The sequence below is a fragment of the Trichogramma pretiosum genome, unplaced genomic scaffold (genome assembly GCF_000599845.2).
Source record: "Trichogramma pretiosum strain Unisexual culture from Peru unplaced genomic scaffold, Tpre_2.0 scaffold9, whole genome shotgun sequence".
NCBI lineage: Eukaryota > Metazoa > Arthropoda > Insecta > Hymenoptera > Trichogrammatidae > Trichogramma > Trichogramma pretiosum.
The window spans coordinates 2126203-2152645 of NW_019641697.1; the positions used below are offsets into that span (position 1 = coordinate 2126203).

The 26443-nt window shown below is 36.0% G+C and overlaps 1 protein-coding gene across 1 annotated transcript in view; it reads left to right on the plus strand.

Annotated features, from left to right (window-relative positions):
* LOC106651337 (protein argonaute-2) overlaps positions 1-24304 on the plus strand; it is a 99641-nt gene extending 75337 nt beyond the window's left edge. The window contains exons 9-12 of the mRNA XM_014369780.2: positions 9807-10158; positions 13871-14204; positions 18894-19093; positions 24095-24304. Coding sequence (XP_014225266.1) covers positions 9807-10158; positions 13871-14204; positions 18894-19093; positions 24095-24203 — 995 coding nt within the window. The 3' untranslated portion in view covers positions 24204-24304. The remainder of the gene's footprint in view (positions 1-9806; positions 10159-13870; positions 14205-18893; positions 19094-24094) is intronic.
* The last annotated feature ends 2139 nt before the right edge of the window (positions 24305-26443 follow it).

Sequence of the window (26443 nt, forward strand, 5' to 3'; positions counted from 1 at the left end):
CCTGTCTGGCTCAAGTGCGTCAATGTGACAAGTACAATGTAAAAATAAAATGATATCCACATCGATTGAATATAAAAAGCTGTGAGCCGTGTTCGTTGAGAGCAAGAGTTTTAGGTTCATGCACATGGAAAAGCTGTGCATGAGCAGCAGCGTCTTAACACGGCGGTCGCGCGGCACTTATTGTCGAAATTTTTTTATTTCTAACTCACCGAAAAACTTCCTAACCCGACTTTAAAAGAATATGTGACCAACGTTATCACTGGGAAATTTTTTCAGCTTTCTGATGGTATGCTAAGATTTTCCGAAAAATCTATTTTTCCCCGGAAAATTTAAAAAATGAGCTTTTAACATTAAATATATTAAAAAGTGTAATTTTAAGATTATGATGTATCGATCAAAACCCGCTTTTAGGCAAAAGTGACTTTTGCCTAGGCAAAAACAGAAATGCCTAAAATTTTAGGCAAAAACTGCAGAAATATATGAACTTCCTAAATTTTAGGCATTGCCCGCAATGCCTACAATTTTTTAAGCAAAACCCGCAATGCCTAAAAAATTTTAGGCATTACTGCGAGCTAATAATTTTAAGTAAAAAATTAATGTAAAGTGAAAAAATACGCATTTATTTGAAAACAAAAGTTTTGTTTTTAATGCATTCAGAACTACAAATTTCGTCAAATGCTCATGGTATACCATTATCAACTTAAACCCATCGACACTTGATGATTGAAAGTCAATTAAGTCCACCTGGCATCTACTATTCATTTCTGAATGGAAAATTGGTTTGGATACCAACCCCCTTCTTCTCTTTATTTTTTTTTGGTGACAGACTTCACACATTTTTAAGTATAACTCAATCAATCCTCTTGTAAAGTTGGAATACTTGAACGATGTTTCTTTCAAAAGCCTATAGCGCGTACCATGTCCGGTCGCAATATGCACGGCTTGATTGATATCAAAGACATCTTCAAGTGGTACATAGTATTTAATGCTACTACCTGTTTTGATATTAGGGATAAGTCGGTATTTATAACATTTATAATATTCATTTTCGTTGGCCCCGGTGACAAACTGATTTTTCCAATTATCGATTTCCATTTCCATTTTTACTTTACTTAAAGTTAAGTAACTAGTGAGAGTATAAGCTGTATCCATATTGGGTTATAAACACAAGTAACAAATAAGTTCGACTTAGATGCTGACTAATCGTATACTAACGTGTTAATGTTTACAGTAATGCCTAAAATTTTTTAGGCATTGCGGGTTTTGCCTAAAATTGCTTAGGCATTGCGGGCTTTACCTAAAAAATGTAGGAATTTCCTATAATTTTTTAGGCATTGCGGTTTTTGCCTAAAATTTTAGGCATTTTTGTTTTTGCCTAGGCAAAAGTCACTTTTGCCTATAAGCGGGTTTTGCCGGTAACAGATATAGCGACGAGCACGCGCTGCGCACGTACAGTACTGGCGTGATGCTGCGATATGAACACCGAGTTCATCGATGTACGCGACATAGCGTAACTAGCCGGCTAAGATTGTGGCCGAGTGCGTAGCTGGTCTTGGGTTTACATTCACTCATATGTATAACTTATATTCTAATGTATTCTAAATAAACTTTATCTTATATACTATATCAATACGTAACTTGCCTGCTCCAAATACATCACAAAGATTTTTTATAATAGTCTAGATCTAAAGCTGAGGAAATTTCCTATCGATATGAAAATTTTTATAGTGCGCAAATGATTATTACTTACTAAAAACGTATAAGACGCGATTCATCGATGTAGTTCAGCTAGTAAAAATTAAATGAACCATCTGGAAAATATGTATTTAGATGGAAAATTTTTTCAGCTTTCGATCTAGACTGTTATGAAAAATCTTAAAATTACGCTTTTTAATATATTTAATGTTAAAAGTTTACTTTTTAATTTCTCGGGAAAAAATAGATTTTTCAGAAAATTTGAACTCACCATCAGAAAGCTGATAAAATTTCTCATCGATAACACATATTACATTTTTTTTAAAGAAGTTTTTAGGAGGTTTACCAGAGAGTTGGAAATTATGCAATTTCCACAATAAGTGCCGTGCTATGCGATCACCACGTGAGGGCGAACTTGATGGGCCCTGCTGTTCGTGCATGGCTATTTCTGTGCATGCATGGCTTTTTCATGAACACGGCTACAAGCGGTACTTGAATATTTTGCACGGCTCTCAGCCACGGGCCATTTTTTCCGTGTAGTATGAAGTTATGGTACAGTTCATGAGTTTTTGGTTTTATCCATGTTAAAAAATTTACGAAATACTGTAGTTTTAAGTTGGAATATGGACTAAAAATCAAAGGTCACTGATTTAGGAACAAGAGAGTTGATAAGATCTGTTGCTGTGTAGTAAAATGAAAATTTGATGGTACTGATTTCTCTGGTTTTACGATAGATGAGGTAGCGCTGAGGAAGGCGTTTTGATGAGCGTTCTGTAAGGCTGGTAGGGGGCATGGTAAACCTAGATATAAAATACGAAGGATTATTATAAGAGATGGCGTTGTATGCAATTGTAGCTATGCAATACCGTCTTCTTCTGGCAATAAACAGCCAGCCAACGACTAGGTGGTGAGGGATGGAATGGTCCACCCATCCTATGCAATCCACAACATACCTTAAGCAGGTATTTACGGCTCTTTGAGGCTTGAGTTCTTGGTATTGGAATAGTTTATTGTAGACTGCACATGCATAATCGAAGTGTGGAAAAATTAATTATTCAACGAGCTCTTTACGTATAGGTAACAGGTAACGTAACGTATAGATTACGGGACAGTGCTGAGATTTGTTGCTATGTAATTTATGATGCTTGTTTCTCTAGTTTTGCGTTATATGAGTGAGTGCTAAGAAAGAGATTTAGATAAGCGCTCGATAATGGAGACAGGTGGCATGGTGAATGTGGATATCAAGTATGATGGGCTATTAAACGGTGGTGAATGCAATGTAGCAATGAAAAACTGCAGTAGAAAGCTAGACAGTGACGGATGACGTCGTCCATCCAGCCAATGCCATCCACTACTTATCTCACACAGGCGTTTAGGGCACGCTGAAGCTTGAGATTCTGATTCTCAAAAAGATCATTATAGATTGTACAAGCATAATCGAAGTGTGGAAAAATGAGTGATTCTATGAGATCCTTGCGCATCAGTTTGGATAATGCTCGGCGATTTTAATTTAAACAGTTTATTTACCAAGGTCAAGAGACCGAATGGCAATTAGCAATAAAAGTTACAACAAATACATATTATACAAGAGATTCAGCAATAACTAAAAAATGTCGTTTTTCACACATTTTTTAATGCGCAAAAGGCGTTTTTGGACACTTGTATGCGGTAAAATGCCCCATTTTGGACACGGGTGTGCGGTAAAACGCCTCATTTAAATTAACGTATTTTTCGCCTACTATTGCATAAAATTTTGTATGCAACACGTGCCCAGCTTTTTGCGTACAGTGTGCAGAAAAAACACCCACTCGGGCCGGCATAGCCGGTACTCTTATCTTTTTCCGCACACTCGTGCCCAAAAACGCCTTTTGGGCACTTGTTACATAAATAACTATTTTGTTTACACATGCTATAATCCCTTGTTTTGCTATAAAAAACTATAGCTTCATCTGCTTAAAAATGTACTTTAGATTCATTACATTTTTTATTTAGTATAGAAAAACGTCTAATTTTTGATACGTATGAAAATACTAATTTCATTTATTTGCATAGAAAACCCTTGAATGTTAATTACAATCTGAAAATTTTAGTAGTAGTGGGTTTAATGGCTATGACAATGGATCACATCAAATTAACACAACAAAAGGTTAGACTCAATGATACATTTACTCGCTTGGGCCCTATATTTCCTTATTCACGTTGTCAAACCCTTTTGGAAGAGGAGGCATATAATCCCTACAACTGTCTCGTATTCACCCAGGTTTAGGGACCTGCGGAACAAGGAAAACTTTATACCAGTGGATTTGCACTGGAGGTACATCTTTTAGAGAAAACCCCGCCCCGAGACAACGGAGCCTGTAGGTACTCTTCCCGCCGAATAACGTTTCGGAAAAATCCGAATGTATTTCGCCGGAAATCGACCCTACGACCCTTTGATCCTTTGGTGTTGAGTCCGTGACTAGCACGCTACCCACTAAGCCAACTGTGGATTTATATGTATTTGGTAGGGCCCAGGGTAGGGCAAGATGTTGGTTGTTGCTTCTGCTGTTGCTGCTGCTGCTGCTATGCTCCGCTGCTGACTAGTCTTGGCAGATAGGTGGCCAAAGTTCCACACTTCTTTGGCCGATAATTTAATCGCGTGTACAAACGCAGGGATAGGAAGAGATGAGGAAGATTAATTGAAACTCAACTGGCTAAATATATAAGTCCAGTTTTATGGTACATCTTGAAATTTATTTAACAAAAATATGCACTTTATGTGCTAAATCAAAAATATATGTACATGTTCAAATTTGTATAATGTGTGCACTATCTGTGCTGTAGCAAAATATATATGTTTAAATTAATACAAATGTGCACTTTATGTGCTAAGTACAACGATGATTAAATTAAACATTTTTTGGTTCGATTTGGCGCAATATACGTAATATTTAATATTGAGTGCTGTACTTCTTTGTACTTGGATTTTTAAATCCCAATTTTTTTGGCTTAAAATTAAAGTTACTTAATTTAGTTAACTTATTAATAGTACTTAATTTGTATTTGGATTTTTTTGGTAGGATTTCATTTCAGTGTATGATTTGTATACAATAATTATTAATCACAGCTAAAATTATAGCTAAACGATTGCAGTCAAACTGCTTGATTTTGTGCTGATTTGCACCAAGGCTAAATAGAAAATAATACAATAATTCGCACTCGTGTGCTAGAAAACTAATATATTATTACCATTGGAAAAGAAAGCTTTTACTTAGTCTTACGCCTATATAGACACGTACCACTCTGAGACCGGTCAATAACAACTGAGCCACCTCTAAGAGCTCTGTAGAAATTTAATGGAATTTTAGGCAATTGAAAATTGGATAAGTTAACTTTAACGCCAGCTTGAACAATGGGTAGAAGGTCATCAAGATTTTCAAGCAATATACTTGCACTATTTATAATTTTAAGCGTTTCCAAATTTGCCACAGGCAGTCTCTCGACGAGAGTTATCATACTCTTCGACCAACTCATTGTCAAGCGTTTTAAGAACATCAAATTAAGAAAATTAAACTTTTCCGAAATAACTAAGTTGGAAATAGTCAAATCAATTAAGTTAGGCAGACTATTTAATAAGTCTTGTAGCCTTGGATCTAAAAATGATGCGTTCGTTAGATCAAGAAAAGTGATTTTATCGGCCAATTTAAAAGTCCAATTTTCAATGTCCGATTCCGGCTCAGGGTAATGACGTGGTTTAGAAAACGTAATTGAAATTGCGTAGAGCGAATTTTTACCTGAAAATAATGCTTCGATCCACCGACCGAGCTTTGTACAAAAATCAACCGCGATACAGTCGTGTAATAACAACACCTCAATAGTTTTATTATTTCTAATCGCAACAGCAAAGTTCGCGAAAGTCAATTGCGTGCATTTTACCATTTTCACGCATTTCGCACTTGTCGATGACAGAAAACTGCCGCGTACTTGACTGTTTTTATCTATCTGAAGTCGGTGTGCCTGCACAGAGGCGAGGGTCTTGTCGAAGCTTGAGATAAATTCTCCGAGAAAACATGTCTCGAGAGTGAAGTTATCCGCTAAAAATTGCAATACATTTCTACTTAAAACTATAGCTTGCAAATCAATTATTTTCATTTTATATTTCGCGTCCGCGTCCCCCTGGCTGCATCCATAACGCATCGCTCGCAACGCCTGACTTACTATATTTACATCTGCTGAAATATTATTATCGTTGAATTTTAAAACTTGTGGCTTAAATTTAGAAAAGTGCTCTTTGAAGAAATTATTAATTTTAGTGTACGTGAACAACGGCCAATTATTGTCGTAGAATTTACTAAATAAAAGAGTTAATACGGTCGGATTAAATGAGAACGAGTTTGTGATGTTCAATGATGAGTCAGAGTCTAGATATGAAAATAAGCGAGGTAAAAATCGGGTTGCTTCCATGAAGGGATGCAGGGCGCGTTTTTTCGACGAGGTCTGCTGCAAACTCAAAACGGATCTACTGCCTGCATACAGACTATTGTCGGGTCTTATTTTAGCTTTACATGTTTTAAATGCTTAAACCGCGTCAACAACTGGAGGCCGTGAAGACCCGAAATTCTCCTGCAACAAATGCAGATGCGAGTCGTCGGGCACGAGAGGGGCCGACTGATTATCGCGTGAGCTTGGATTGCCTCCCATCTTATCGGCAAAAATAACCTTCGCAAAGAGTCGCAAAAAAAAAAAAAAAAGTAGATCGCTAACGATTCGCAAAAGGGGTATCAAAAGAAAAACCTTGGTGAAATTGAAATCCAAATAACAGGTAAAAGGTGAAAAATTAATGATAATGAGGGATGAATAGTGAAAAGATGACGTAATGAAATGAAACGGTCTGGGTAAAAAGCGATCGAGACCGCAGTCGCACAAGTGCGACAATGAAAAATGAAACACGAAAATTAGTTACAAAAATATTAAGCCACAAATTCAATTTAAGACTTGCTGAAAAATAAAAGCTCAATGCATTCATTCAGGCTATAATCGCCTCTCACACAACCCAAGAGCAGCTCAACTCTGCAAAAATATAAATGGCAGAAGACCCCCGACGAATATTACCAATGAGGCGTCATAAGTCCAAAAGAAAACTAAAAAAAGGTCAAAACGCATCCTTAAATGTTCAATCGATAATTGCAAAATAAGCAATTTAATAAAAAGAAAACGTGTGCTAAGACTGCACTCTGAAATGAAAATAATTCAATCAAACATAACATAATTTAACAGTTTACGCATCTGTCGACTACGAAAAGAAATTCGAGCCGAGAGATAACGATTGTCAGCGTAACGGGACGATGTCTCTACGTTACGTAAGCGCCCGATGGGCTATTGTAATTGTATATGTCGCCCAATGGGCTAATAATTGTATGTATGATTAACTCAATTGGGTGCTCATCACTGATCAGCAGACCAGTAGATAAAGCCCAATATGAGAAATCAATTCGTGTCAGCAATAGTTTTGCGAAAACACAAAAACAAAAAATTATAATCGAATAATGATTATGAGTGTGCAATGCACAGGGTACCCAAAGAAAAAATAATCTGCAGTGTAGCAGAGAAAAGTAGTCTGCAGCCACGTAGTAGAGAAAAGTAACGCTATGCGTAAAATAAAATATGTAATATATTCGTAAATACGAGTAAGTATGACACGAAATATGCCTGCCTAGTACAGCAGAAAATACGTTAAAGTCATGTGCCACAAAATTCTGTCAACAAAAATCTCGGCGACAAAATTCCAACCGAACACATAAACTGAAACGTAGAAATATTACAGCTCGAAAATAATACACAAGGAGCAACGAGACAAGCTCGCGTCGACTCGAGCAAAACCGACTTGAGAAATACAAGCCGATCAACGAACGAATAACATTCGCGGCGCGTGACCAAAACAATAATTTTAACTTGAAAACGAAAATATTTAAATCACTGCCGAAATTCATCCGGTGTCGTTGCCTTGAGCAAAATTTCAATAAACAAAAATGAGAGATTACTCTAACGATTACTCTATGTAAACAATGTATAACACTCTTGAAGGGCAAAAATTTCAAAGGGAATGTCCGAAAAGAAAATCTAAGTTAACAGTTATCGCGACAAAATCCGCATACTTTCTTACACATTCTAATAATTCTCAGCAAGTCTACCTACTTAGTAAATTAATTCAAAGATAAAGGTAAAAGAACACGTGCGTACATAAATTAGTAGCGACACATGCTTTTGTAAATCTTTGACCGATTGCTAATAAGCGCTTATTAATCACGACCGCCCCATTAATTAATCCACGTATCAAACTCAAGCTTGAACTCGAAAAGCATGCCCTCGCCCAACCACTAGTACATCAACTTAACTAAATTCAAAGAGAATTCAGCTATATCAAGATAGTAGCTAGCAGGAGAATGCGGACAGCACAAAAAAACTACGCACAAATGCGACATTAATTGCCTGAGTTTGCAAGTTTTGTATATTTATAGTAGCTTAATTAAAACATAATACGCGTGGATGCAGCCGAGGTAATTAAAAAGAACGCTTACGGAGTCGCTAAATTCTTCCAATCCGTTGCACCGCGTTGAGCCTTGCCGCCGAACGCCGAAAATCCGATGACTATGCGCAGCGATGATGAGAGAATGCCGCAGCGATGATGAAGAATGCCGCAGCAAAAGTCGCACAAGCCGGCACCGACGAAGAGGATGTCGAAAACGATGAAAATCAACTCCACGAGGCCGACGATGCTCCAAAAATCACCCCGCGCCGAGAGCCATTGCCGCCGTGATGGTGCAAAAACGCCGCAGCCAGAGTTGATCAGGCCCACGCCGTCGAATAGCACGTCGAAAACGATGAATATTCACTTTGCGAAAGCCGACGATGCTCCAAAAAAACGCTCCGCTCCGAGAGACGTTACCGTTGAAAAAGTCGACCAAAGTCGAACGAGCTGTGCTGCCGGCTGCTTCAAGTGCGTCGAGCCAATGGCATTGATTCGACGAAACAACACCTCAAAAACGCCAGAGTCGAAGTCGTTGAAGTTCGAAAAATTTCGACTCAAAAAGTCAAACGAGCTGCGTCGGTGCTTCTCTATCCTCGATGTCGTGTAATGGCTGAACCGTTCGAAAATTCGAACCTGAGCGAGCTCGCTGATAGCGGCTCGCTGAAAACGACGGCACACTTTCCGGCGACGATGTAGACTTTCGCAGGACGTATACGCTCGCAGCCGACGGGTACTCAAAATGGCGGCAACTGTAGAAATTGGAGCTTTTTCTTTTTTCGTTCGAGTTCCGCCCAATCAAACCAATAAAATTTTCCTCTCTCTTACCCTAGCTGCTCCGATGATGGTGTCGAAGCTGGTCGGAAGATCACCAGTGTGGATTTATATGTGTTTGGTAGGGCCCAGGGTAGGGCAAGATGTTGGTTGTTGCTTCTGCTGTTGCTGCTGCTGCTGCTATGCTCCGCTGCTGACTAGCCTTGGCAGATAGGTGGCCAAAGTTCCACACTTCTTTGGCCGATAATTTAATCGCGTGTACAAACGCAGGGATGGGAAGAGATGAGGAAGATTAATTGAAACTAAACTGGCTAAATATATAAGTCCAGTTTATTGGTTCGATGTGTCTCGCGCTGCTCGACTCTACAGCTTGATGATCAGACACGCACTACTGTGCTCGGCGCTCCGAGCCAGTCGCGACACCAGCGGCGTTGCGCACAAAAGTAGGGGGGGGGGGGATTGGCCGACGCCATACCAACGACCGCTTCTGACTTTTTTTAGTGTCGATTTTTTTATCTTTGACACATTGAAAACAGATTGAAAATTAGTTTTTTCAAAATTTAATCAATATTTCAACGCCATTTAAATATTCTTGTTGGAAAGAAGAATTTTTGAACTTAAAAAATATTTATGTCTCATTTTTACTGAATTCCTTGTGCATCAGTTGAACAACCTTGAACAGAGGTATGTTGCTCGGGTTATTTTGGGTTACTTGGGTTACGAGATATGAAAAATTAAAGAATATTCGAAAATGTATTAAAAGTCATGAATGAATAACTATTTTTTGCAAGTACATTATAGTTACTCTACAATATCTATCAATTTTTTTCAGCTGAAGTAAAACGTGTTGGTGATACATTATTAGGGATGGCTACCCAATGTGTGCAGGCTAAAAACGTCAATAAAACCTCACCACAGACTTTGTCCAATTTATGTTTGAAAATCAATGTGAAACTTGGTGGTATCAATAGCATTTTAGTACCAAGTATAAGACCAAAGGTTTTCAATGAACCCGTAATCTTCCTTGGAGCAGACGTTACACATCCACCAGCAGGAGATAACAAAAAACCCAGCATTGCTGCGGTCGTAGGAAGCATGGATGCTCATCCGTCTCGTTATGCTGCTACCGTTCGAGTACAACAACATCGACAAGAAATAATTCAAGAACTTAGCTCCATGGTCAGGTAAGACGACATTTATTTTTTAACTCTCAATCCTCGTAAATGCTACTTACATTTGTAACGAATATATTATTCGTTAATCTCTCTCCCGCCTATTTGGCAGTGGCCTAAACTAATTTTATTTATTATTTATTAATTAATATTTATTTATTTTTCATACGCCAATTTTCGCTTGCCACGCAACTGTTACGTGGCGAGTAAACACTGGCTGAGGAGAGGGAAAAAGAGAGTAGCTTTTGAAGTTTGTGGCCTAATGAAGAAGACCTATGAGCTGAAGCTGATTCGGCTATGAACACGTAAATCATAACTTCCAGTAAAAGTCAACTGCCTTGCCTTTCATTAAATATCGTAACATTCAACACGGTGAAAGTGATTACAGCCACTTTAACTCATTTGCAAGTTTGTGTTCATTTATTGTCATTCGAACCCAGTGTGTCCTGGTTGAAGTATGTAGGCCAGTAGCCAAGCCAGGATCGACTAGTCCTTGATAAGTGCGCGATTGTTTAATATCTTTTGTAATATCTTATATGTATTAAAAAACATAATGAATAAAAGATCAGGTGTCAGATCTGATGTACAATTTTCACCTGGGAGAGCCTGCAGGTTCATGTGACGTAATTAAGCAGGTGGTGGAGTGTTATAATAACGAAAAATAACCTAGCTCCAGTAACTTTTCTCAAAAATAAAATAAAAGGATTAAATGTGGTGGACAGCATAGCTCTTCACTGGATCATCTAAAATAGAAAAAAGGGGGTTTGGTTAATTAATGAGTTTCTCAAATCACTATAAGGGGAGGCTCTCATCTAGCGCCTCAAAAATGACGTGTTTTTCGTAATTTTTTTTTTTCACGGAAGGAAGTGAATAATTCAGTCAAGTTTTTTGGTACTTATGAAGTATGTATTCAAATATATTTACAAATTTTTTCAAACCAAAATATCGAATTATGTATCCCCTAGCTGCGTTTGAAAAAGGTCGTGTTAAAAAAAAATACCTCAACGGGCGCCAAGCTAGCGCCTTGAGTTTTTGTCCGAATCTAAAAATATGAAGTTCCTCTTAAACTAGATGACATTTGCTGGAGCTTGAACCTAAATTATTGCAAAAAAATTAAAAATTAATAAAATGGTGAACTTCGGAAATTTGTTTTTACCCTTTTTTGGCACTTTTAAGGGCTCTAAAAAATAATAATGATGAAAAATTTTAAATTTTATAGGTTCAAGCTCCAGACAATTTAATTTGCTTTAAAATAAAAAAAGCGTATCTCTAAGTGCAGTACTTTTTGAGACATCTTGGCGCCCGATTCAGAAAACAGGGTTTCGAGAAAAACGCGTTCAAAGTTTTAGAAATTGCATATACATACACACATACATCGTTCGCTCGTAAAAATACAGCTCCGGTTTTTTGCCTATAACTTTTTTATCAAATCGATTTTGGTAAAAAAAATTTCGGGGGTGTATTCTACGGGTCATTTGCTAACTTAGTAAGCAACAACAAAAAAATCAATTTTTTGATCGAGTCTTATGAGAGCCTCCCCTTAACTATACTCAAGAAATACGCATTCAAAATTTTAAATATTTTGTTCATTATCATACTGACAGAGAATCATCAATTTCAGGGCCGTAGAAGCAACTGTTTTTTTTTTTAAATATACCCTCTGAATGTTTTCAGTTTTTTCTGCGAACCATTCGGTCTTCTCAAGTGATATCTGCAGTTATTTGTCTACTTTTGTGATTCGAAGCCTATCTTGTATATGGGCCCATTCCTTAGAACTTGGTCCTGCGCCAATTAGCATTTCTTTCAAAATAAATAATAAAACAAAAGAATATTAGTTAAAAATAAATGCTGCTACATAGGCTGCAAATTTCACAATATTTGTCATTCACTCAATAATTTATTAATTTTCTAAATAATATGGTTTACGGGAAGGTGGGGGTTGTGGTACTGATTTATAGATTTTTTTCCATTTTTTGAAGTATTTTTTGACTCGTAAAAAAAAAATTTATTTCTAAAATATATATGTGAAAGTACATGACTTTGAGAGTATTTTGTGAAAATTTCATCTAAAAATTTTCATTTTTGCGCCTTTGAAAGCAAATCTATAGAAAAGTCGTGAAAATTCTGGTGAGACACATAAATTTTCACAAAATCATCTGATTCGAAAAATTCAAAATCACATCATTAGTTTATGAGTTTTAAGGGGACTATAAGGTTTAAGGGGACTGACCTGTGTTAAAAGCTTAAATTCAGCTTCAGCTAAAAATAGCTATATAAATCGAAATAGTGGAAATTTTTTTGTGATAGTAAAATATGTTCATTCTTAACCAAGTTGACCAAAAAAACTTCTACCCAAGCTCTGAAATACCAATTACTTTTTTCATAAGACGAAATATTGTGTTATAAATCACTTGCCGCATGATCTTGAAAAGACGAAATATTGTGTTATAAATCACTTGCCGCATGATCTTGAAAAGAGTTTTTCATCAATATTGATCAATGGGATCTCAAAATCTTCAGAAAAGTACCCTCATCCACCTAAGCGGAGCAAAATTTTGAAAAATTGCGTACAACTTTATATACACGTCAAAATGTGCCAATTTTCAAGAAAATTAGTATTTTATCAACACTAGAAGCCATATTTAAGCTCTTGGAAGAGGAACAAACTATTTTTTTCAAATTCTGCTCCACGTGGCAAGTGAATCCTATTATAATATTTAGTATTATGAAAAAATAGGCGTAATTGGCATTTCAGATCTTGGGTAGAAGTTTTTTATGGTCAATCAGGTGTCTAATGAACATATTTTACTACCACAAAAAAAAATTTCCACTATTTCGATTTATGTAGCTATTTTTTTAATTTAAGCTTTTAACACAGTTCGGTACCCTTAATAAAGAACTGTGCAAAATTTCAAAAGGATCGGTTAAATACTTTTTGAGTGGCGTTTCTCATCGAATTGAAAAATTTTATTTTAAGAAATTGCAGTTCTAAGATACAATAATATATATATTAGATACATAATAGTCATCGAACTAATAGTTCAATATTTTCGTCAATTTTGCTCCGATTGAGCTGAAATTTTCACAGAATACTCTTGAAACTATAAACACATCAACAAGGCCAGGACCATACCCCCCCCCCCCCTTAACTTTCATTTATGCCATAAAGTGCTACTTATATCACTATATCATAAATAACTGTTAGGTTTCCTAGGATTCAAGTTTTTTGTAAAATACCACGAGTCTTCGCGACTTGAACAATATTTGTGTCATTAATTGTCATCAGCCGAGCTATAGTGACGATAATTTGGCCAAATAAATTTTCTTATTTTATGTACAGTTATTTTAAAGAACGACCGGGAAATAATATATCATTTTCTTAGTGAATTTACCTTTTGCAGATGAAATTTTCCTTCCAATTTTATCCCGCTTTCGTAAAAGGCTGTATCTATTACAAATTTTTTACTTATTCGTGCAAATGAGCCCCCATTTGTTTTCGTTTATGTGGCACACATTGAAAAAGTTATCACCATATGGTTTAGAATTTATTAATGCAGTTTACGTTTTAAAATCATTGTTTCTGTAGTAATGTCTTACCTTACTTTATTTTCAGTTGAACTTTAAAACGTCGAACTGTTCGGTAGAACTGGCACAGAGACATCATATTTATTCTCTCATATATAGTTCTGATTGATAAGCATTAATGAATATATATTGTTTTCAGAGAGTTGTTGATCATGTTTTATAAAAGTACTGGAGGATACAAACCGCATAGAATAATACTTTATCGAGATGCAGTTTCTGAAGGTCAATTTCTTCATGTGCTTCAACACGAATTAACAGCAATACGAGAAGCATGCATTAAACTTGAAGCTGACTATCGTCCTGGTATAACTTTCATTGTTGTTCAAAAAAGACATCATACTCGTCTTTTTTGCGCCGATAAAAAAGAACAAAGTGGAAAAAGCGGAAATATACCTGCTGGAACTACAGTGGATGTGTGTATTACTCATCCTACTGAATTTGATTTTTATCTATGCAGTCACCAAGGAATTCAGGTACTACAATAATACATATATTTTATTTAAAAGAATAATAATTTACATAACCACAATTGATTATTAGTCATCCATAAATCCTTCTATCCTTGAGGTCGTATGGGGTTTACCCCCCTCTCCCCCATCACAGTAATGAAACAATAAAATAAAGAAATAAATAATGTTTAATCGAATCAAAAAACCCAATTAAAGTTATATTGTTTATTTGTGAAATAACATATAATATTTAAAGGATTTGGCGTCACAGTGGAATTCAGCAAACTAGTTGAAACTTTTTTTATGGCAAAACATGTTCGTAGTACAACTGATTGCGGCTAGGAAAAACTCTTACTTTCAAGCTCAAATATCTCAATTATATTACTTTTTTAATAACGCTTGTAATGGAATATACCTCGAGTCAAGTATGTCCACTCAGGACGACGTCCACCAGAACCTCAAGACAGGAAAAAGAAGGAAAACTGCCGAATAAGAATGATGTGTTTACGTCATAAAAGAAACAATGCTTAGATTTTATTAGTAGGACGCCAGTCACGAGACTAACGCCTAAATTGTTCAATGAATACAGAGTAATATATGTAACCGGCAAACCCCAATTTTAGGCAAAACATGGTTTTTCCTAGGGTAAAACCCGAATTGTCTTTAATTTGAGGAGATACCTGAATTCCCTTTTAATTTATAGGAATTTCCTAAAATTTGCAGGCAACACTCGAATTGCCTAGGCCAAAGCCGTGTCACCTGACCCATTTTAGGCAATTTTTTTAGTAAACATAAACATGCTAACTGTAAGTTATTATAGCGCTAAACGAACGAAATGTTTTCATTCACTTCATACCTTTGGCATAGCTCGTTTGTCTATTTATAGCACTGTGTGGCATAAGTCGCACATTCTGGCACCGCTGCTCATGGCTCAGAGAAAGGGGCATAACTGTGAACTTAGCACAGTGCTATAAAATGCTGTACGATACTCGTGCCATGGGGACACTTTTCGACCCAGCTATTAGGACCCTCGCTGCATTCGGGCCCTAAACTACGCCGTGCGAAATAGTGTTACTTATGGCACTCATATCGTAAATTACTATTATATCGACACCTCATAAATTGTATAACGGTTATTGAGAATATTTCTGAAAATAGTGAAAATACTTGCGATTGGAAAGACAAATTTCGACGATTCTCCCTGTCACAAGGAGAAATCTCACTTGTCCCCAGTGAACTTGTTTCTGCTGTCACAGCAGAATTATTTTCCCCGAGCAAAGGATATTCTTTTTTTTCAGTGTGCACTTCTCACATTCAATTATTATATTGTTTATTGTTTTATTCATAGATCTGACTTTGATATATGTCACCAAAAGTTTCTGACGGAATCAGATGTGCTGACTTCAGAAGTTCTGTCTTTTAATAATGATTGTGAATCAGCAATCACATTCAGGAGGTCAGGGTCAATTTTAAATGCAGTTGTAAAACATCTTACAATACCAAAAATTGTTTATGTAAGAAAAATGGAGTGTTATGTAATTCAAAGTGCCATTGTAGCACCAGTTTTTGCAATAAATAAAATATTGTAATCACTTTTAGTTTTGAGCTTATAATCCTATAGCAGGAGCTAGTATTTAAATTAGTTTTTTTTCATGAAACAATAAATATAACATGAAAAATTATTCACTGATGTCTTATATTTCTGCTTTTCCAAAAATGCCTAAAATGGGTCAGGCAATACGGCTTTAGCCTAGGCGATTCGGATTATGCCTAAAAATTTTATGAAATTCCTATAAATTAAAAGGAATCTCCTAAAGATCTCCCAATAGCCAAATAGATGTTACTTTAATTCGCAATTCCCGATCAATACCATTATTATTTAAAATAACGGCTTCATGCTACCTCGACTAATTCGATTCGATGGGATAAGGCTAAGAAACAGATGACTGAATCAAGAGAGATGGAGCCGAATAACTATTGCCATAGTATTACAATGCGTAGCGATAAAGCAACGGTGACTTACAATTAGAGTTTCCTAATGGTTGAGTAGTTAGGCCAAGTCCAGATCTACACAGCGTGGGCGGACGAGTAAGGTCAGCCAGATCCTCCTCAAGAACAGCGGTTATCGGAACTCACACACTAAATAGCTAGAATTAGACCCTTGATCTGTGATCTTTTGATCCCACTCGGCTCAATCGTCTCCGATGTTGTTCTCTGCTCTCGCTTGCTCACACGAGTATTACAATTTTGCGCGCTACACACGCAATTACATTGCACTCGGTGATGCTACTCAACACTGAGCTATGCTTTATTTGATGTTAAACGAATCGTCTGGAGTTTTACTTGATTACACGATATTAATTAATTAATCGAATTTTCTACCCTGGTTATAAATAAATTCATGCATGCATATTCCTAGTGGGAGCATAATAGTGTTTTTACCAAGTTGCGAAATAGTGTGCTGTTGGTCACATGTTGACCCGCGAGTCACGCATGTGCCGTTCTACATATCCATATTTAGGCGAGTTCTTCTTGGAACTTAGGTCGATTGGTGATCTTAGCAATGTACACGAGTCATCTTCCTGTGATAAGGGAACATGCAAGCGCGCGTGCAACTATGTTTCTTCCTCATATTCGCCGAGTTTGCGTTATCTATCGCGGATCTCATCTAACGCGCGTGTATCATGCTTTCTTCCTATGCGCCTTGCATATATTGAGGCATTTCTTACACGAGCGGCGCGGGTTTCTAAGCTGCGCTTACAATGCGCGCGAGTAAGAGTTGATTTTATAATACGCCGAGGAGTACACGTGCCTCAATAATAAACGTGAGAGAGAGATGCAATGAGTTGAGCGCGGTGGATAAGTCACTTGAGGACGGGTGAAACTACCTTTTGTTTAAATAATCATAAGTAAAAATAAATAAATACAAATCAATGTGAACAAATGTGAATATAAAGTAAATAATTGTGAATATCAGAGTATGTATGGAATGAAATAAAATATTTATTGAACAAGCAAATCACGTAAATTACTATTGTTGAAAAATACAAGTTTGATTAATTAATTATCTTGAGCTGGACGGTGACTCTCGTGTTTGCTCGCTGATTACTCTCGTAAGAGGCTTGATCAGGCGTCGCAAACTGTGAAGCGAAATGAATGTGATGAATGGGAAAATAGTGTGTACTTTTTTACCTTAGTCGGCGCCGTGGCACACGGGTCTGCGGATGTGCTGGGTTGGTACGCGCTCTCGTACGTATTCCTGTATCCGATTACGGAAAGGAGTCACACACGATTCGGTCGGGTAGGATAATGAATTAATTTAGAACCATCTATCTAATCTTGGCATCCAGCGCGACTGATGTGGAACCTAGATTTCGATGGACATGTTCTATTTGGTAAGAGGCTAGTATTCAGCTGTATGTAGTGAAACCTGATTAGACTCTCTCGCACTTTTGTTTATCTCTGCAACTGCGCTAACGGTATTCAACTAAGGAAGTGAAACTTGAAACGGCTTGTTGTAGCAGATGGGATAGTAAGGAGCTCCCTAAGGATAACTTACATCAAGACGGAAGTCTGTGTTACGGGTAGCACAGCCAATCCCCCTGTAAAGCACTTCACGGTTTGATGCTCTTGCACACCCCGAAGAACTGAAAAGTATCTCTTGGCAGCGCAATTCCCGCACTTGCAAAAACTGCCAGAATTGATTATTACTTCGTCACGATTGTCGATAATACCAGGACAAGTATTGATCGTAAAGTCGCAATAACTGAGCTTTGAATAACACGGCACGAAGGAATCTCAACTGTGTGATTGAAATTTGACTAAGTATCGTGATAGTGAACTTTTAGGTAAAAGTGTGAATAATAAGTAATAAATCAATTAATGATGTAATAGTAGAATAATAATTAGTTAATGGGTCAGTGGGGCTTGTGACTCGCCTTTTATAGTCGCGCCCTGCGGTCACAAGCGGGGGTAGCTCTCTCACCACTCGCCTCCTTCTCTTGACTTTCTCACGGAGTGGGATGCGGCGAAAAGGACTTTTAATGCGCGCGTGTCAGACGCAGTGAGTGAGTAGGGGAAGCTCACTTCTCACTGCTCTCTCTCTGCACTCTCCTGACTAGCGCACGTCGCGTACGCATTACTAAGCCAAATTTGCTTCTGCACCGCTGCAATATACGCGAGTTTACATGCATGTGCGACCTGTTCTAGCACGTCGGCTCTTGCTAGCCGCGCACACTCACACACACATTCAAGCGATGGTTTGGCCTATACACGCCGTTATACGTGTACAATAAGTGCCCAAAGGGCGTTTTTGGGCACAAAGTAAGCAAAAAGCTGGGCATGAGTTGCATACCTTTTGACATACACTTGCTAACTATAATATATAATGAGCAAGATGTCGTACGCAAATTCAAAACTGATTAAAAGTTCGGCATCCTTATCCCTTGCTACTTGTTTATTGTCATATATGTATCAAAGACAGATTGCAAATAAAATACAGTTCAAGAAAACAATTTTTTTACTTTGATTGGACTAAAATTTTGTCAGAATACTTGCAAACGTAAATGCAATAAAACAATTTATAATTTCAAATGAATTTCAAAAATAAATAATATAAAAAAAATTGAAATCATGAAAAATATTTAATAAAATATTCTTAAAATACTTTACAAATATGAAATGAAAAAAAAATTATTTTTATTTATTTTTCAGGGAACGTCGAGACCATCACACTATCATGTTCTTTGGGATGATAATCATTTCGAAAGTGATGAGTTACAATGTCTTACTTATCAGTTATGCCACACGTACGTAAGATGTACAAGATCTGTCAGTATCCCTGCACCTGCATATTATGCTCACTTGGTAGCTTTCCGTGCAAGGTATCATTTGGTGGAAAAAGAACATGATAGGTATATACTTTATTTTATCTTATTTTAACAATTAAATCAATACAATAAAAGAGTGTAATCAACTTATGAATCAAACACGTTACATAAGCGTGTTGCATGCATATTGATAATGTGTACTTCATCGTCGTGCCTTTTTACTAATACCGGATACAATCCATCTTCTTAAGGGGACATTCCCATTGCAAATTGTAAAAAAATCACTTTTTAAATATTTTTTTTTTTGAAAACTATAATTTTTATTCATTCTGGAGCTTTTGGGTATTGTTCCTTACATATTAAACTACAAAAAAAAAAAATTTTTATGGGACTTAAGACCCATTTTGTAGACTGTAGACGAAATTGGCTGAAATCTGTGTTTCGGCTCTTGCCAGCGATTGAGAAAAAACTACTAGTCCGATCTTTACGTTCAATATCTCGTTTTAATCGTTACAACTTTCTCTCGAAGATAAACTTGTAAAAATTGATATTTTCAATTTTTACGATTTTGGCACGAGTTTTTCTTAAAAAATGCTCTTTTAGGTAGTTATGGGGGTGAATTCACTATTGATTGAATTGATTAAAATGAGATATTAGACGTAAAGATCGGACCAGTAGTTTTTTCTTAATCACTGACAAGAGATGAATAAAAGTAGTTTTGAGAAAAACGCGTCCGAAGTTTTGTTCTGTACACATCGAGCACGCTAGACGCTTCGTGTAATCGGGGATAACTTTTTTTTCTTTGTGAATTTCGTTCTTAAATTTAAGCAGGATATTTTTATGATGTTTTAACGTAAAAAATTGTATCGTTTTTTTTTTCATTTTCAATGGGAATGTCCCCTTAAGCTAAGTAATTTTCCTGGTGCTGCATCCTCCCTTTTGCTCTTAATTTTTTCTTAAGCAAGTAGGTAAAGAAGGAAACTACTTGTCAACTGGGTTTGAAGACGAGCATAAAAACTGCTAACATCTTAGGCTTCGAGAATTATCGAAAGAGGTGATGGAGTTCTTCTCTTTCCTCTATGAACCGAGGACAGTGGAAAATGACATCCTTAGCAACTTCCACTGATGAAGAAAAGGCAGACCCTAGGTCTCTATTATTGTTGTTGATTTGATGTAGGTATGACCTAAAGCAATAGTAATAGATCAGGAGTTATGCAAGATAATGATTCAATTACAGAGTGTCTTTGAGATGAATCAGTTAGACCACTGGTTTTTCATCGAGTGGGCCTATTGGGCCTGAAATTGTTCCATTCTTGTCAGAACTTAAATTGCATCGTGAGAAATGCTAGGAAAGTCTGTTGTGGCCTGATGTATATAACTCTGCTTCTTTGTAGCATTGCTCTATTAAGTAGCCCAATAAAGCAGGATCAAGGCCACAACGCAGACGTATAGCTTTCATCGACTGCTCCTCTTGCCTCCAACGTTGGACATGAAACCCAGCAAGATACTTGCGATTTTATTAGTCTCATCAATAATGATTCTGAGGTATCTATCTCTGAGGCAACTCTAGTTCATCTTGACCTCAAGCAAAAATCGAACTATAATCTCATACTCTATCGTTTTGTGAAAGAGCAGCTGTAATCTGTCTCTTTCTTCATTGATCACAGGCAGTGAAAAAACTCTTTTTCTATGTTATGTTTTGCAGTCTGCTATATCGTTTATGTTTATCGAAAGGCGTGTAAAATTCAGTAAAGCCTGGCTCACTAGATCCGAAGATTAACCGTCCATTATGCAAAAAAAAACATCATCTCGAGATAAACGCGTTCAAAGTTTTTCAACTGTCATTGAGGGCTGAGTAAGTGTTTGCGCTTAATCTCAATCTTGACTGAGTTGAAATCCGAACTCCTATATCAAATTTTGGAAGGTGGTTCTCAGAAGTATAAACTATCCGAAAATAAAAAAAAAACAAGAATAAAAAGATATTTCGAAAAACTGAACCGTTAATAATTTCTTGAGGACCCACCCACATAGATTTTTTTTCGGGTTGATAACAAGATCCAAGTCAGTTGTTCATTATGCAAGCTGGACCAAGTCCTCTGACAACAGAAATGTCAACTGTCGCACTAATGTCACATGCCTGCAATTGGAGTATTGAGCAGTGGGTGCTAGACATTACCTGGCTCAGTACCTTATCACTTATTTTCATAAACTTGTATAGGGCCACAAGCATATCCAAGTTCAAAAGCTCAGAAAAGTTCTCTACTTTTCACAGGAGACTGATTCACCATTTTGCCTTGTTCTCAGTGGGAGCACGCTAACGGGTCAAGCTAACGGTATGGGTCTGCTCAGCTAGGCTCAAACGGCCGCTACCCAATCGTTCTGCTCTTGCAAAATTCCTTATCGTCCAATGGGCCGATGAATAAGTGTTGGTGATGGCAGAACCAGGCTCCGATCGAAGGGAAGCTTAACAGGACCAAGGGTATTTCTCAACGAATTTTTTCAACCAGCTCGTATGGTGATATCTTCTGAAAATTACGCAGCACCAGGGAGTTTCTAGATAACTCTTGCGAACAATGGTATATGAAACCATTTGTGTCCACACACAAGAACGAGAAAAAGTTTTGATAAGTAAGAAATATGTCAATATTCTCTTCTGTTATTATTGGTCTGTTATTCTTTCCTCGAAAAACACACGAGTATACAGGCAGTTTAAACGACAGTTTGAACACACAAGCACGCAGACAGTTTAAATGTCCATCAGCTGAGTAAGCTCGCACATTATCAAAATGAAAACAAAGTAAAGCATTTAGCCAGTGACGACCAAAACAATAACACGCCGGAGCGCGTCTTAACAATGCTATTTTGGTAGAAATTGAGACTAGTTTTTTATATTTATGCTTGTTTAGTGGTTTAACTGAAGTACAGCTATACAACAATGGCTTCCTTGAGCATAACTGTACTCAAAGACAAAACGGGAGTGAGTGTTTAGCTTCAAATGACTTGCTGACACCATGCTTTCAGCATTTATGTGTCTTTGTTCAAGAAAAAGTAATGCTGCACTCGATTGACGATCACAATAGTCAATCAGAGTCATTTATCTTTCAGGCGCCCAAAGAGATAACTCTTGCGTGATCTCAACTATACAATTACAATTGTCACTCCTAAAGATAAGTTTATTTCTGGAGTAATAATTTTTTACAAATTGGGATTCTAAGTTACTCATGAAACGTTACAACAGAACCTTGATAATTTAATCTTAATATCGTACATGCTATTTTTTTAGTATGCATCATCTGTAAATATTAATATAAAAAATTAAAGAACTAAACTATAGTTACCCAATCACTGACTTCGACAAAGTATTACAATCCACTAGCGACCGCGTCGTGTCTTCGTCCACGTTCAATTCATACGAAAAATGTGAAGACGTATTTGCAAAATGATACTATAGAATTCAATATTTTTATCTTTATCTATTGGGATGTATATAAACAAATCCGGAACAGGCCACATCAAGTGCGTAGCAGGAAATGTCTGAGTCGAGTCCACATACTTGTAAAATGTAAATCAAATAAAATTTATTGCCAATTGAGATCAAACAAGACAAATATACACAAACTTCGCTTTATATATGGGCTAAGCCATAGTTAGCGTAATGGTCAAAAAAAATTTTTTTCTCAAATTATATAATTTTGAAGATTACATTGAAAAGTGAAAATCCTGAAAGTTTCAGCCCTCTAGGTCCAACCCTATTGGATTATCAGAGCTTCAAAGTTGAATTTTCTTTTTCTGCTGATATTCTGCTTGCAATTCTGATTTTCTGGCGTTGATATGAAAAAATTGTTGAATTGTGGTTTTTAATGTAAAATTTGATGTAGAATCCAAATTTGTACTTAAAAATCATATTAACAACTTGAAACCCCATAAAAATGATATTTTCAGGCATTAATCATGTGACCGTGCAAAAATAAACATGTTCGTATCCAGCGATATGGTCAATACTGTAATATGTTCATCAATACATCAAATTACAACTTCTGATAAATTTCGGTTATCGGCAGACAAACAGAATTCATTATTGAGCTTAATATGAGTCAAAAATCAAGGAAAATTAGAGAAAATCCATGTTTCTTGACTCATATTAAGCTCAATAATGAATTCTGTATGTCTGCCGATAACCAAAATTTATCAGAAGTTGTATTTTGATGTATCGATGAATATTACAATATCAGCCCAATCGAAGGAGACAAGTTGTTTATATGATTTTTAAGTACAAATTTGAATTCAACATCAAATTTTACATTAAAAACCAAGATTCAACAATTTTTTAATATCAACCCCAGAAAATCAGGATTGCAAGCGGAATATCAGCAGAAAAATAAACTTTCAGGATTTTCACTTTCCAATGTACTCTTCAGAAGTACATAATTTTTTTGACCATCCCGCCAACTATGGCTTAGCCCATATATAGATAGATAAATGCGGTGAAAATGAAGGTTAAATTGAAAAAATTGTCAAATTAAGATGTAGTATGACCATTTTAGTGGTAAATTGTTAGAAAAACCTGAAAACTGATGTTTCTAATTTATTTTATTTTAAAATTGACGAATTGTAGTTATGCTCTAATATAAATCAACTTAAAACTTTAAGAAAGCGATTGAAAAAAGACAACAAACACAAGCGAAGCATTTTTCCATTCACTTTTTACGAAAATTGTATGTTTTGAGTCTTGCTCAGGATTACAACTTGATTTATCTTACGTTACAAATAAAATTTATTAAATTTTGAATAACACAAACAACGAAAGTTTTAAGTTTTGCCAATAATTTTCTATTAGTTGTATCCCGAAACGTTTTAGTTTGACGATTGTTGTTTGTTTATTTTCGTTCTAGATATAAAAAAAGCTATAAATAAACACCAATGAGTTATCAATATGATTGTTCAAGCTATCGAAAAGTTTATTTGTTCTCAAGTGTTAACGTACATCTTCTTGTACGCTAATAAGTTACATAAAAAATTAATGATTTAAAAATAGAATTTTCCTGTATATTAAGGCAGGTGAGTGATAGAAATTATTTGTTTCAGCGGAGAAGGATCTCACCAATCTGGCTGTAGTGAAGATCGTACTCCTGGGGCAATGGCAAGAGCAATAACTGTACACGCTGATACAAAGAGAGTTATGTATTTTGCCTAATTTTAAGATATATTGATCTTCATAGAAAACGTTTTTGTATTAATAAAACTTGTAATTATTTCCAAAATAATTTTTTATGTTTATCTTAAAAAATATTGTAAAAGTGATTTAAGTTAATTTTGAAATCATAAGTGTCATAATTTAAATAAATAACCTCATCAGAAGTAATTTTTGATTGTCATTTTTTTGAAATTCTGTTTCACATATAAGAAAAAACGATAAAAATAATTACATGATCAAACGAACTTACCGCGTGAAGTTTGATTGCAATAATATGAAGTCCTTGCTCGAATACATGACTTATTACAAGAATCAAACACAATTGTTGGACAATCCAATGGACTTCCAGAGTCACTTTTTATTTAAAAAAATTGTTAATATGAAGTTAAAACATTAAGAATTATTAGCACTGTTTCGGAGACACATGTCTGTCTCTCCAAGCCACAAACAATACAATACAACAATTCTACTCAAGAGTCAATCAATCAGTTCAGATATTGACCCACATATGCTCACGACGAAAACAATGTATACAAAATAACACATCCGCTTTTCGATTCATCGTATTACTGTAAAAATTTATTTACAACAACTCGGACAGCACACGTTTCTGGTAGTCATTTTCCTGGTCCAACATCTAATATTATCCCAGTGAATTTTTATGTCCAACCGAGACCATTGACACGCCTTTCTTATATTTCTTAAGTTCGTTAACTCTAGCACTTAATGTCTGATTAGTCTCACCCACGTATACCGCTGGACAAGTTAAGCAGTCAATTTTATAAACCATTCCCGAGCTCGTCCACTTCGACTACAAGTCTTTGCCTAGTCTTATTAAGGAAGTCATTGATTTATCTACTATAGCCATCGAGCGCAATCCATACTTGTTTAAAACACTTGTAAACAAGTCATAAAAGTTACGAATAAACTGTAGACATATTTTCCCAAACCTAAGCGTGTGAGAAGACAGCGGATTGTCTATTGTATCGTTGCACATTATTTTCTTATTTTCACCCCCGATGGAAAAAAATTGTTCAAGAAAGAGTAAAAGTAGTAATTAAAACTATTATATTAAATTGTAAAATGTAATAATAGGTAAAAGAATGTAAAATTACTAACAATTTTGGATAGCTAGTGATTAAAAATGCAGCATAAAATTACAATTTTATTAATGAGCTTAAATTCATAGGGTTTTCATCTCTTTAATGATCGGTAAACAAATGTCATAAACTGCAATAAAAAGTAAAAAAGTGTAAAAAAACGTATCACATGTCCGAAATTGTTAGTAATCTTACATTTTTTACACTGTTTTACTTTTTATTGCAGTTCACAAAATTTTTACAAAATTTTTATGAAACCTCCGCTGGGGACCAAACTTGATTTTTCTTAGTCTTTTGTTCATAAATCTATCTATGAAGTCCATCGGATAAGAATTCTCCAATAGCATATCTTTAATTATAGTCAAGTTTTTCCCATGGAAACGGTTCTAAGCAACTAAAACCGCTCAACACTAAATCACAAGGAATATTCGTAAATACAGACGTCACATCCAACGACAGTAACACATAATCTGGCGGCACGTGGATGTCATATAATAATTTCTTCAGCTCAAAGCTGTTATCCATGCGAGATGCTGGCTGACTTTGATCAAACGGAAATTTAAATGATTAATTTTTAATAATGTATACTAAATTAATGAAGTGATGAGAAAAAATGCAAAGATAACGAAGTAAGTATGGATAGAGTGCATGCCTATCCGTTCGTTGCTGTTATTATTGCCGCAGTAGCAGCCTCCTAACGCTATATTGCAGAACTACCAACTTTCCAACGCGATATTCTCGTACTGATTGTCACCCGATTAATCCACACTTAGACGTCGAAAAAAAGACTCATATATTATATATACTATTTTCTTCGTGTAATGTGTACAGCTTCGTGAACATACGATGAAACTAGGGAGCTTGCATACAAGAATTAATATAATTTCTACAACAAACCACAACAAGTTTTTCGCGAAATGCGTTTGGGGCTACGAGGGCTGTTCGCGCGGCGACATGCTGGCGCTCGGACCCAAAATGTAAACAATAGAAGTATAAAAAAAATATGTCTTACTATAGTCACAGTGTACGTCACAGTATCATTGGCAGCTTTACCAGCGCATCTGAAAAGAATCGTCCGAAGAACCTGTGTGCTTAAATTTTTGTGATTCTTTTGTAATAAATATTAATATTATTGTAAAA